The following is a 14,869-nucleotide window of genomic DNA, read 5'->3' on the forward strand; positions in this document are numbered from 1 at the left end:
CAAAACAGTGGCGGTCTTCACACTTTTTGCTAACATCAGTGAGCTGTAAGATCTTATTTTGGCTCACCGTACATGAATAATTAAAACGAAATTTGCATATTAATTTTACTTTTTTTGCTAAATGGCTTTCTCGAAATTTTGTTCTAACGTAACTTACGAATTAACTTGCGTAACGAACATCTATATTCGTATGTTTTATTACGTATATTAGGGAGTTTGCCCCCTAGTCGATACCTTGCTCTTTACGCTACTATTCGAGTTTTGTTCGAATCACAAACCCCTGAATCACAAAAGCCGGTTAATTAGAATAGATGGCTCTTTTGAAACTACTAAAAAAAGACTAGCGAAAAGGGCAAGGTATTGACTAGGGGGTGAACCCCCACATATACGTAATAATTTCTGTTTGTTTTAAGTTTTAATGTTGTTCCTTACTTTAAGTTGAAAAACTATTTTTTTATTTAATTTCTGATCGTTTTTTAAATAATGCTGGGAAATCCGGCGCTCCCTTCATAGAAATGTCCCTTCCCCCAAGGAAACAGCCTTCTTGGAAGAATCCTCCCCCTAACCCTTTCCTCCCCCTCCATCAGAAAAGAATCCCTCCTGAAACGTCTTTATACTTCCTATTAACCAATATTATATGTAAACAATGGGCAAAGTTCATAACTTCCAGCCCTTCCCTCGAGAACTGTGGGGTATTAAGTCATCATCAAATACATATTTATTAGATTTTTGACTATGCTGAACAAAATGACTATCTCAAAATTTTGATTGGGTTACTTTAGGAAAAAAATTAGCGTGGGAGGGGGCCTAGTTGCCCTCCAATTTCTTGGTCCCTTAAAAACGGCATTAGAACTTTTAATTTCCGTTCAAATGAGCCCTTTTACGATATTCTAGGACTATTGAATCGGTACAATCACCCCTGGGGAAATAAAAAAATAAATAAATAAATAAACACATCTGTGATCATTCTTCTGATTAAATAAAAAAAAACAAGTTTTTTAAACTGAAAGTAAGGAGTGACATTAAAACTTAAAACGAACAGAAATTATTCCGTATATGAAAGGGGCTGTTCCCTCCTCAACGCCTCGCTCTTTACGTTAAAGTTTTTTATTGTTTTAAAAAATAAAGTTGTGAGACAGAGTCAAACTTTAGCGTAAAGAGCGAGGCGTTGAGGAGGGGACAGCCCCTTTCATATACGGAATAATTTCTGTTCGTTTTAAGTTTTAAAGTCGCTTATTTAATTTATGATCGTTTTTTAGTTAATGCAGCATTTATTTGCATAAAAAATTTACTTTTCTTTTTGTAAATGGATGTCTTTAAAAATTAACTTACGTAATTAACTTCTATATTCATAAATTTTTCTTCTGGCAAAAAATACAAAGTTGCAGATTTTGCAGATATGAGCTTGAAACCTATTTAATAGGGTTTTCTGATACGCTGAATCTGACGGTGTGATTTTCATTAAAATTCTTTCACTTGTAGGGGATGTTTCCCCCTCTTTAAAAAATCGAGTAAATTTTCTCAGGCTCGTAGCCTTTGATGAGTAATACTAAACTTAATAAAATTTATATATTTAGGATCAGCATTATAAACACATTCTTTTGATACATTTATTGACATCAAAATTCCGTTTTTAAAAGTTTCGATTACTATTGAGCCGTATCGCTTGTTTTTTTATTGTTTTTTTTATTACGTATATGAAGGGGGTCTCCCCTTAGTCAATACCACGCTCTTTACGTTAAAAGTATAAAAAAATTTGATACAAAAGCCCCTGAAAAAAAATGGCCTTTTAATTATAATAGATATATCTTTTTAAAGAACTAAAAAAAACTGTCGATTAAATAGCGTTGTTTTTACTTGGGGGAGAACCCCCTCACATACGTTATAATTTCTGTTCGTTTTAAGTTCTAATATTCCTTCTTACATTTCAGTTGAAAAAACTTTTTTTTTTATTTAATTTCTGATCGTTTTTTAAATAGTGATTGGAAATCCAGCGCCCCCTTCATGGAAGTGTCTCTTAACCCAAATAAACATCCTCCACGGAACTATTCTCTATATTAACCCCCTCCGCTAGCCCCCCCCCCCTCCAGAAAAAATCCTTCCTGAAAATGGTTGTACACTTCCCAATAACCAATAAATAATGCTGGCAAGTCCGACACCCCCTTCATGGCAATTTCCCTTCCCCCATGAAAACTTCCTTCATGAACAGATCCTCCAACATAACCACTGACCCATCCTTCCCTCCCACTACCAGAAAAAAAAAACCTCCTGAAAACTTTTGTATACTTCCCAATAACCAATACTATATGTTAACATTGGGTAAAGTTCATAAGTTTTAGCCCTCCCTCTGGGAACTTCGGGGGATTAAGTCACCCTAAAAGACATATTTATCATATTTTCGACCATGCTGAACAAAATGGCTATCTCAAAATTTTGATCGGGTGACTTTGGGAAAAAAATAAGCATGGGAGGGGGCCTAGTTGCCCTCCATTTTTTTGGTCACTTAAAAAGGGCACTAGAACTTTTAATTTCCGTTCCAATGAGCCCTCCCACGATATTCTAGGACCACTGGGTCGATACGATCACCCCTGAGGAAAAACAAATAAATAAACACGCATCCGTGATCTTTTTTCTGGCAAAAAAAGTATAATTCCACATTTTTGTAGATAGGAGCTTGAAACCTCTATAGTAGTGTTCTCTGATACGCTGAATATGATGCTGTGATTCTCATTAAGGTTCCATAGCTTTTAGGGGGTCTTTACCCCTTTTTTTGAAAATTAGCCAAATTTTCTCAGGCGCGTAACTTTTGATGAGTAGCACTAAACTTGATGAAAGTTATATATTTGAAATCAGCATTGAAATTTGATTCTTTTGATATATCTATTGGTATCAAAAACCCGTTTTCTAGAGTTTCGGTTACCATTGAGCCGGGTCGCTCCTTACTTACAGTTTTTGCATTTTGGCAGATAGGAGCTTGAAACTTCCGCAACAGGTATTTCTGATACGCTGAATCCGATGGTGTGATTTTCATTACAGTTCTATGACTTTTTGGGGGTGTTTCCCCCTTTTTTCGAATATAAGGCACATTTTCTCAGGCACGTAATTTTTGATGGGTGGGACTAAACTTGATGAAAGTTATATATTTGAATTCAGCATAAAAATCTGATTCTATTGATGTATCTATGGGTATCAAAATTCTGGTTTTTAGAATTTCGGTTACTATTGAGCCGGGTCGCTCCTTACTTACAGTTCGTTGCCACGAACTGTTTGAAAAAACCTTAAATTTTAACAATTGTTAACTTACAATAACATACAGATTACTGATACAGATGTAGGCTATCAGTAATCAGTAATCCCCCCCCTATTCGCCTATTATAGGCGAACCTCAACTTTTCCCCTTAATTTATTACTATTTTATTCATGATGAAATTAGGCCATAAGAAATGTTTACTGTTGCTCTCTGACTAAAATGGCTTGTTTCACCGATGGTTTTAAAATTTTGTCGACTGTCATTTTTCATTCGAGAACTTCAAACACTGAAATGATAGAATTGTTTCACTTGCCCAGAACTCCTTCCCGTAATATGAATTTATAATTAAGTCAACGGTTTTTTCTGGATAAGTGTGGCATAGCAATTTTGAACTCACTCAGTTCAAAATTGATAGTCACAGATTAAACAACTATATTGATCTTGATTTTGAAATTTTGGACACCTATAAAATATTGTGTTTAGCCTATTATAATCTTTTGCATTTATACCAAACAAATCTTTTGCAATTAGCCTAGGCTAGGCGATTTTGATGGAATCAGAAGACATGGCGACTCTCAACCATGGGGGGGGGGGTCAAGGGGGTGGGTGCCCCTCCCTGGCAGAATTATGGTGTCATATATGCCCTTGGGGGAGACCTGACAACCCGGGCCCTATAGATCATGAGGGGGCTCTCATCTTCAATGACATATTTTCTGAACTTTTAAACTACTTCAAACACAATAACTCTCTCGTTAGTTTGACCCAACACTGGTGGGGAAAGGCTGGGCGGAGGGGGGGGGGGTTCAAAATGTACCACAATGGGTCATCTGGGGCGGGGGATTTTGGGGAACAGGACCTAAAGTAGGGCCGGTATGTTTTTTTTCTGGGGGGTTAGGGGGTTCAACCCCCTAACCCCCCCCCTCTGGGTACTGCCTTGCCCCAGGGAACAAATTTGCTACTGTACAAGGAAACCAGTCACGAAAAACCTGTCGAATAGGCAATTTGCAAGAGACCGCTATAGATAAATGACTGCAAAGTCATTCATCTAAGACATAGGCTAAAGACAGGCGATAATCTCGTAAATTTTTCTTTGAAATAATCAATTATAAGCTGTCTTGTGGATCTAATTGACGTTCCAAATGGAAGGCTTAAATACCTAAATGAAGTGGAAGATCAGAATGTAGCTGGACCAACTTGGATTGTTTCAAATGTAGAGATTACTTTTTGACTTTGTATCAAACAGTTTATGGTAACGAACTGTAAGTAAGGAGCAACCCGGCTCAATGGTAACCGAAACTCTAGAAAACGGGTTTTTGATACCAATAGATACATCAAAAGAATCAGATTTCAATGCTGATTTCAAATATATAACTTTCATCAAGTTTAGTGCTTCCCATCAAAAGTTACGCACCTGAGAAAATTTGGCTGATTTTCAAAAAAAGGGGGGAAAACCCCCTAAATGTTATAGAACCTTAATGAAAATCACACCATCATATTCAGCATATCAGAGAACCCTGCTGTAGAGGTTTCAAGCTCCCATTTGCGAAAATGTGGAATTTTGCATTTTTTGCTAGAAGAAAGATTACGGATGCGTGTTTATTTGGTTTTTTTTCCCCAGGGGTGATCGTATCGATCGTATAAATTTTTAATGTCACTCTTTACTTTCATCTTGAAAAATAACTTGTTTTTATTTAATTGTTATCAAGTTCAAGGCATGCAATGAACAAAAATAGATAAGCTGGCAATAACAAAACTAATCAGTCTGTACTGATATGACGTATCTTGTTCATCTTTTGGCATAGCTTGTTCAGTGTATTTCTTAATGAAACTAATTCAAATTGAAATATTGAACTGGTGAAATACACAAATGAAATATTCACAAATAAAAAAAAATCTGGAAAACATCAAATAAAACAACCTTATCTCTTTTCTTCCTTGTACATGACAATGTAAAATAAGAATTTAGTAATTAATTTCTGAGACCACACTGGCTGATCATGATAAAACAAAGAACCGCAAAGACAAACAAAACATTCTTTTTTTCTTCGCGATTTTTTGTTTTATAAGAATTTTCAAGATATAAAAGTACCAGAAAAATATATACCTGTAAATCCTATACGCAGTACTGTCAATTGGGGAGCAGGGGTATTTGCTTCTTTAAGTGTTTTTTCCCCCCTCCTATGTTTGGAAAATCAACCTTTTTGGTATTTCCATTTAGGAATGACTTTTTCTTGAGAATTTCATCAAGTAAACTAAAAAAAAACTTGTGCCCCTAGATTTTAAAAATATTTTCCCCCCAAGCAATCCCCCTTCTAATATTTTTTGCCACCACTCTCCCCGCGCAGACTTTGAAAAATTCTTGATTTGGCATTTTCAATGAAAATAGTATTTACTTGGTATTTTTATTAAAAGTTTTCGTGACTTTGACCTACATTTTTGTTAGTTGATGCCACTACTTTTTTTTGGAAAGGCGCGAAATAACTATACACCTTTCAACATCTTCATCGAAACTCAGCCACCAAACACGGCTACAAACTAGAGCTACGTACACAATTACTGTTTGTTCGATAATTAGTAAACTTCTTGAAAGGGTTCTGTTCCCGCAGCGACAATCAGTTTGGGTTCAGAAGTGGGGAGTTCAAAATGGACATGCTGTTTTCCCTGATTAATTTAAAAAAACGAAGTTTTTCCGAGGGATGTAAAGAGCGAAGTTGAAACTTAAAACGAACACAAATTAGTACTTCGCAGATTATCTAACATATATCAATAAAACTAGTACAAATAAGCCAACTAATTATGTTTCCTTATACTTTTAGGATTATACAAAATTAGCGCTTTACTGAAAACGCAAAATAATATAGGAGTTTTGGTACAGTAAAAGCAAACCAATTAAGGACGCGTTTTACAGAATACAAATATTATTAATCCCTTTTCGGATCAATCCCTTTTAAGATAAAGTAACAATCCAGATTAGGATTTTGCTTTATTTTTTTACATTTAATTTGGTATTACTTCTGCACAATGGCTGAGTTCAATGACTGGCTCTCGTTTTGGTTCTGCAAAGGACATACAATTAGTCTGTAAACAAGTTGAAGTAAAGCCATCTTGATAGTATTAGGACTGGTATAAGACTATGAAATGCTTTTTCGATTCGTTTAGTGTTGTTAGGCTACATGCCCACTTTTGATTCTTAAATCAATAATCCTTTTTTTTATACTTGACTTCTGTGTTTTCAGTAGAGCGCTAGTTTTCTATAATCCTAAAAGCATAGAGAAACACAATTAGTTGGTTTATTTGTACTAGTTTTATTGATATATGTTAGATAGGCTGTAAAAGTAATAATTTTTGTTTGTTTTAAGTTTCAACTTTGCTCTTTACTTCCTTCGTAAAAACTTTTTTTTTTTAAATAAATTTTCTTAAGAATACACTTTACTTGACGTTCAAGTAGCGCATCAAGAATATGATATGCTTAGACTTCGCTAGGGGGCACGCGCCCCCCTCACCACTCCCCGGATCCGCCACCATTAGCTGTTATCCGTTAGCTTATGGGTTTTGCAAAAGGGAGTGACAAATCTCGGGGGAAAGCCCCCCGCCAAAATTATATAGGACGAGTGTAAAATAAAATAGTATGAATTTATGATAATTTAGAAAAAATTTTGGGCTATATATTTGCACATTAGGGGGGGGGGAGGGACTCATACCAGATGGTGAATACGTAACCAACCCTAACCTAGGTACCTTTTCCCCCCTTAAACCACAAAAATCAATCGTGTAAATATTGACACTAATTGAGAAACCATGGCTTTGCAGTCATTTATCTATAGCGATCTCTTGCAAATAGCCTATTTGACAGGTTTCATGACTGGTTTCCTCGTAAAATAGCAAATTTGGTCCCTTGGCCAAGGTTGTACCCAGGGGGGGGGTTAGGGGTTTGACCCCCCCCCTCCCCAAAAAAAAAAATAATGGTCAGACTTGTAAATTATGCGGTGCCCGCATAATGCGTAAGTACCCAATTATATTTTTTTTGTTTAACCCACCTCCCCCCAGAAAAAACGGAAAGTCCCTCCCTGCTTACAATGTCCCCACCAATCCCCAGTCCCCTAGTACACCTGGGTGCCCACCGAAAAATTCCCAGAACTCGGTTATTAAAATCGAGTTCCCTGATAATACAATTATATTTTTCGTCATTGGAATGACCACAACAATTTCGTAAAGCCGAAATAAGTAGCCCAGATTTGTGTACAAATGATTGCATATTCATCATATTTTATTTTATTTCATTAGCATGAACCAAACTTGATTTCTGTTTGATACAACCTTCCATTTTTGATACACTGCAAAAATAAAGAAAAAAAGTAATCAATATGCGACTTCTCAAACAAAAACAGCTGTCAAAAGCAATTAAGAAATCCCGCCTCGTTTCAAAGGATAAAATTTTGAAAAAAATTACTATTAAGAAAAAGTTGCCATGTGACATTGATTCAGGAATGGTAACTATTATTTTGGTTCGTTTTAAAAGTAAAAGTTTATTCCAAAAAGAAGTTTATGGTGATTTCTAAAAAAAGCCTAAAACACATCAAAAATAGTGTCAGATCAATATGAAAAGTGTACCATTGGAATCTTGCATAGTTGAAAACATTGTACAGGGGAATACCAGTTCCCCTCATTCAGCGGCAGATCCAGCGGGGAGGGGGCGAAAGGGCGCACGCCCCCCTAGTTTAGCCTAAAGTAGTGTAATTTACTTAATTTACTCAAGTTTGCGTTAATTAAACTTAGTCCTGACGCAAGTTTATCGGATCAACCTATTTTGCACCCCCTTAATTTTTTATTGTATCCACCTATTCCCCCCCCCCCAAAAAAATACAAAATTCTTGATCCGCACCTGTCCTGATTGAATAACAAGGAAAATCACTTTTCATAATAATTCCAATCTTAATATATAACTTAAAATTATGATTAAACTAACCTACGATTAACCTAAGAACCCCCCTGGGCCCCCCCCCCTTATTTAGTAATGTATCATATGCTTGGGCCGAAAGAGGGGGGGGGGCTGATATTCATTTACGCCATACAAGATTTCTATAATCTTAATCAGCCTAAAAAAAGGCATTGAATTGTTTTTTATCTTTAGTACCCACAAACTAATCTGATTTGTTATATATTTAAACTTTTTTTTTTTAAATTAATTTTATCCCCCACCCCGATATATACCAATTCAGGGTATATATTTGCAAATTAGGGGGGTGGGGGGGGAAGTTGAAACTAACCTCTCATTTACACAGAAATAAAATTACCCCCACCCCCCTAATGTGCAAATATATACCCTGAATTGGTATATATAGGGGTGGGGGCTAAAATTCATTTCCAACAAAAATGATTGCTATATTCTTAAAGAGCATAAAAAAGAGCATTAAAGAGCGTAATTTACTTAATTAACTCAAGTTTGCGTGAATAAAACTTACTCCTAATGCAAAATTATCAGATCAACCTATTTTGCGCCCCTTAATTTTTTTTTATTGGATCCACCTATTTTGCCCCCCCCCCACTCCCCCCCCCCAAAAAAAAAATCCTTGATCGGCACATGCCCACATTGAATAACAAGGATAATCACTTTTCTCAATAATTCCAATCTGAATTATTATCTTCTCTGAAAATCAAATTTGTTATACAAATTTGTAATAAACCTTTAAAAATTAATTTTTCATTTGCGAAATGGTGATTTACAAACTGCAGCTATTTTGAAATTAGCTTGCCCGAGATTACAGCCTATAGAAAACAAGACTGGGACCAGTTTTTTTGCTGGTGGACGTGAAAAGGGAGACTGCTGGTCAGGACTAGGCAATATTGCGTCATAAATATTTACAATAAGCCGTTTGTATGTCCAACTTTAGGCGGAATTGTCACTTGTTAGTATTTCAAAAATAGGCAGCGCTGTACTAGGCGAAACTATTTGAATTAGTAACCTACTTGTTCACAAAAGAAACAGAATTTTAACTGTAAAAAAATTAAGTTTCTAGGTGGTATAATACAGTAATTAGAGTAGTTTAAATGTCAAAAAGTTTTCAAAGTGATTAAAGTGTCCGACTACTGGGTGTCTTACCCCTAGGCTAAGCGGAAGAACTGTTTTACAAGGTTCCCCCTTCATTAAACAATGATTTTTAAAGGTCATTAGAGGTCACTGCCCTCGATAGAGAGAGGGCGTGGAGGTGGGTTCTTCAAAATACCTTCCTGGGACTTACTTTAGTCTGCAGAGTAGACCCATCCCTAAGAGTTTCATTTCCCTAACCTAACCCCTTTCCTACATAGTGAAAAGCAGCTAAACTAGAATTTTACCAAAGATTGGAGTTTAAAACACATTCCTGGATCCTAATTTAGGATGTATAGGGGCCAACTTAATACCAAAATGTTCATTCACATAGGCTAGCCCTAAATACTTCTAATATAGTAAAAAAACCACAGATCTCAATCTTTACCTTATTAATTTATTTCACTTATAAGCTTAAAAATAAAGCAATCACTGAAAACTTACCTCAAAGATCAGTTCGCTTACACTTTAGAATCTAAATTAATTACAAGTCAAACAATTTTTAAATTTAAACTTTACGCGGATATGTTTACTTCTGCTGCCTAGAATTACTTTTTATAGATGTCGGTAATGCAAGGCACCATGGTTTAGAAAAGAAATAATCTTACAAATTTACAAGAACAACAGCTGAAAAAAAGAGCTGAAGCATGATGACTTCTACATTCGGAAACTACAAGTCTAAATGGTGAGGATAAACATAGTGTATTGGCTTATTCTCTTGCATAGACCATAAAATTCCAGTTGTAACTTTTTAATAAATCTTTAATAGGCTACGCCAAGGCTATGTTCATTACCAGTGTCAGAAGCGTTATTGTAGGCTAAAATTTATGCATTATGATTTAGTTCATTGAGGCATATTTTAAAAGGGTACAAGTACCCAAGAAGGCATAAGCAATTGGCCACCAACCTAACAAGGCAACCATAGGCAGGCCTAGGCTATTGCATAATCATAATGGTGCATCCTCTTTTGGTAAAACTCTTGATTAGGGGCTTTTCTGATCTTGGAAGGTAGTTCATCAGGGGCATTGTTTGGGGGTGGCAACAGGGGGTAGTTGCTCCCTCCAATAACATAGAGAATAAAATATCATACACCCCATGCCTTTTGACTAGGCCTATCCAGATCTGGATCCCTCTTGCCCCCCCCCCCCAATAAAAAAGGTGGAAATTTGCCCCTGTAGTTCAATTAGGTAAATCAAACTCAATTTGGCCTAGAGCCTTAGTGATCCCCTAGGAATGTAGGCTATTAGAAGGCTCTAGGCTACTTCATATCTTTCCCCATAATGGGCAGCCTACTGGGCTATTGTAATTATTGTGTTCTGTAAAGATAAAACTTTGAAAACCATATCTATTGCTCAAATGAGATGCAAAGGACTGTTGGTAAATATTGACCTACAAATAAAGTGAACATACCACTAAATGCCAATTTTTATGCTCTATCTGAATATAATAATTGGTTTTCTTGCAAATTCAGTTTAAGACTTTTTGGACTGTTGTAAATTTCTTTCTGTGGCTTTTAGTATCAAAAGTAGACCCAATCACTGCATTGATGAGGGACCAGCAGCAGTAGGGCCAAAACAGCATGCTGCAAGCACAATCAATATTGACCTCAAAAATTAATGTTTTCGTCATCACTCTCAAATCACAGCTTAAATTTACAACAGATTTGAGCCTATTCATAAGTTCAAAAATTCACAAGTTGCTGGCTAGAAACTGGTCTTCTTTGTTATTCATCAAGAGAAGTAGAAATCTGGTAGAAACAAAATGACTTTAGTGTTTCAGAACTTTTGCATAATACAAGTAATTGAAGTATCTGTTAGCTATATATTCTTAACATAAATAATCATCAACATTAGTAGTTTTTTTTTCATCAAGCTTTACTGCATACAAAACTTCAAATACCATATTGCAAAATTCATCAGTTATCTAGGTAAAAACTTTCAATATAACTGAACTTAGAAGCTTAATTTTTTCTTAATACCCTTTGCTTATATCTGTTTTGTCACCTTTAAAACAGTTGAAATGGGCAACTTTGATATTGATTGATTTTTTGCTGTTTTTGGATTCCTAAAAAGCCTTCTTGTATTAAAAACTGGTTTTTATTAAGAATTTAAATAAAAGGCATTGTAAAGGTTTTTTTGGCTTTATAAACTGCATCTGGAAGGAGTAAATATATCAAATTGAAAAATACATGATGAACACTTCACATGAGAACACTTCAATTACAATGAAATAAAAACACTTAATGGTTTATTTGGTAGGAAGAAAAATGAAGTGCCAGCTATTTTCTTAGTTAAAAAATGAAAAGCTCATCCAAATTTTAAATGTAATTAAATGAAATAATATGCAGACTGAAGTAGCTCCAGGAAGATGTTGAGATTTTCTTCCTAGTTCATCACTCTTAATCCAAGCAAAATGTTAGGACACTTAGTATCAGTTATTGAGTTTAAGCTTTGACTTCAAAATGCTCACAAAAATTTAAGAAAGTTGCAACAATAAGTCACCTGTGGTCAAGATACTCAAAGACTCCTCTTTGATCCCCACCCAGGCTCAAAGCTACTGCTATGGTCATATCCATGCACATCTCCAAAGAGTTTCTTTTTAAAATAGCTTTCAAGCATAGTTAAGGGTATTTAGCCTTTTTTGCTTTTCTTCAAAGCTTTGAAAAGAGTGTTATAATATTCCAAATGTTATATTTGTGCATATTTTTGGTAATCATTTGTGGGGTAATTGAATTTTTAAACCATTGTCGATATGCAAGAACATTGCAAAATCTAGTACCCTGAGATCATAAGACTGCCAAAGACTCCTCCATGAACCACACAGATTGAAAGCTTTTATTATGACCTGACCTTTTAATGTAACTTGGGCACTGGACCAAGGGTCCCATTGTCACTTGAGTGCAATGTTAGGTGGGGATGTTGATATTGCTTTTGTCACACCAATTTGTTTTAGTGTGAATCTGCCTGGTATTTATGCATGAATATTTTCAAATCAAACTCGTTTTATCAATAAGAAAAAAATGGGTTGGATGCATGTGTCTGTTTCCCTTTGGGAAATAAAACTATACAAGTGCTGTATCAAGTATAACTCACAAAAATCTTGTTAATTTTTGTCAACCTTTTGGCATCCCTGCTTTCAACACAAAAAAAATTAAAGGTACTATCACTTAAATATAATAACTCCCTATGCCCCCCCCCCCCTGGATACCATCTTGATGGGATACTATCTCTGCTTTAGATAAAAAAAATAACTTATTGGCATCCCTGCTTTAAAAAAAATTAAGGTATTATCATTTAAATATGATAGCTCACTACCCCCCCTCCCCCTCTGGAAACCACCTTGATAGGATGCCGTCTCTGCTTTAAGTTAAAAAAAATATGAAATTTTGGGGATCCCTGCTTTCAATAAAAAATTTCAAGATATTATCATATAAATGTAATACCTCTCCCCCCCTTCTGTATTCCATCTTGATAGGATACCATCTCAGCTTTACATTAGAAAAAAAATTTACCTTAATAATTAACTAGGTCACTATATGGCTCAAACAAACATGCAAAATAACATTAAACAGCTTAGTGTCTTGTGAAAAAAAAATTGAGGGTATGAGTAAAGGGGCACAAAGACAACAACAAAAATGTCAAAATTATTCAGATATACCTCAAATTATTGGAAAACTGAGTCATAGATTTGCTGTGGCATTCAATAAGATCCAAAGAATCTAATTAAAAGGGAGCACACACAAAAGCCAGATTAGGCCAGTAGCCTATGAGAAATCATAAAATACCCAAGACACTGAACAAGTCCCAATGGGGGGCCCTGTGTCTATCAAAATATTTCAATGGTTTCCCAGGGAATTTGATATCATTTTCTTCTGTCTCCACTTTAAATGAAAAAAATCTTTTTGGCATCCGTCCTTTCAGTAAAAAAAAAAGTGAGGCATTATCATTCCAAAAGGATAGCCCCCTATCCCCCCCCCCCTATAGGCAATAATTTACAATTTATTTATGAATTATATTTCTGGGGTAACTTCCGTTTCCGCCACCTCTGCTTGCGGCAGCGTTGCAAGACTTTGGCAGCCATCAACCAGGCCTCTTGTCAGTGGCATTCAGTCAATCTGCCGGCACAGCACTGGGGTCTAATCAAGAGGTTTAGAACATTGGTTTCAAACGTATTATTTCATTATAAAATCCTTTTTTTCAAGTTTGATAAACTGTAAGCATTGATTTGTCTGAATTAAGTTGAATAAAAAATCCAAAACAGTTTCTCCATTTTCCTATCTGCCATGTTTCTTCTGATGGCATTGATATTTTTCAACATATAGGTGAAACAGTAGTATTTTAAGCAACATAACAGAATAAGAAAAAAGCACTGCAGATTTTGTTTGAATTTTTTATTCAACTTAATCTTGACAAATCAATGTTTGTGAAATATACAACTTTTACAAAATGGATTTATAAATGAAATGGTAAGTTCAAATTAAATGTTATATAACATTCTTATATCCAGAAAATATAGAATGACATTATTATTTTCAAGGATTCTAAAAGGGCTTAAAATTGAATTTGCAAGAAAAGCAATTATTACATTCAGAAACAGCAGGAAAAATGACATCTAGTGGTATGTTCACTTTATTTGTAGTTCAACATTATAAACTGCTCAATATATACTGAACTGTTTTGAGCATCATGCCTTAGTTTTATCTTGATTGATAAGCTTTGTGAATTTATTTTTGGATTAGGGGGAAAAACTCTTGGTATGAATTAAAATTTTAATAATGTAACAGAATTGCATTGTGAAAAGTAAAGTTCTATTTGAGGGGCTTCTTGCTATCTTGAAAAGTAGTTAAGTTTGTTGAGGAAAACTTCCAGAAATGAATAGCATCTGTCATGGAAACGAGCTGTTGCAAAGCTTCTGCATAAAAAAGGGTCAAAATCATATTCTTTTAATTATAGACCTATAGCCATAATTCTTATATTTTGCTCTGTTTTGGAGAGATTTTTTGTTGATCACATGCAACTTTATTTTGAGTCCAATAATCTTAGAAACCAGTCTCACCATGGCATCAGAAAAAAAGGTCATGTAAGACACAGTTACTTAAAGTCATTACCAATTTTCAAAAGACGACAAGGAATTTGCTTATATATATTTTAATTTCTCAAAAATTTCAGATTCAAATTTAACATGATCTCTCACTTAAGGAATTGAGTTGCTACTATTTTGATATAAGAATACAGAAATGGATTACTGATTACCTAACAGATCAAATTCATTAATTGCAAAGGGGGTAGGCGTTTTCTGCTCTATTGCCAACTAGTGTCATTAGTGAAGTTCCTCTGTAGAGTCAGATTCCTGTATATATATATGTATATATATATATATATATATATATATATATATATATATATATATATATATATATATATATATATATATATATATATATATATATATATATATATATATATATATATATATATATATATAGTCACATATCCAGGGGGGGGGGTTACCCGGTTTGAACCCCCCCCCTCCCT

General features: G+C 34.9%; 2 protein-coding genes across 2 annotated transcripts in view; one reads left to right on the forward strand and one right to left on the reverse strand.

The window, feature by feature from the left end:
- Window positions 1-9,886, reverse strand: part of glu (structural maintenance of chromosomes 4-like protein gluon) — a 93,753-nt gene extending 83,867 nt beyond the window's left edge. The window contains exon 1 of the mRNA XM_089088076.1: window positions 9,780-9,886. The gene's annotated coding sequence lies outside the window, so the exon portion shown is untranslated. The remainder of the gene's footprint in view (window positions 1-9,779) is intronic.
- Window positions 9,887-9,898: 12 nt separating this feature from the next.
- LOC148952767 (putative ATP-dependent RNA helicase DDX5) overlaps window positions 9,899-14,869 on the forward strand; it is a 59,645-nt gene continuing 54,674 nt past the window's right edge. Inside the window, exon 1 of the mRNA XM_089088078.1 lies at window positions 9,899-10,020. Coding sequence (XP_088944204.1) covers window positions 9,983-10,020 — 38 coding nt within the window. The 5' untranslated portion in view covers window positions 9,899-9,982. The remainder of the gene's footprint in view (window positions 10,021-14,869) is intronic.

The sequence above is a fragment of the Artemia sp. Qi Xiang Cuo genome, chromosome 4, assembly GCF_049724085.1.
Source record: "Artemia sp. Qi Xiang Cuo chromosome 4, ASM4972408v1, whole genome shotgun sequence".
In the NCBI taxonomy this organism is placed as follows: Eukaryota; Metazoa; Arthropoda; class Branchiopoda; order Anostraca; family Artemiidae; genus Artemia; species Artemia sp. Qi Xiang Cuo.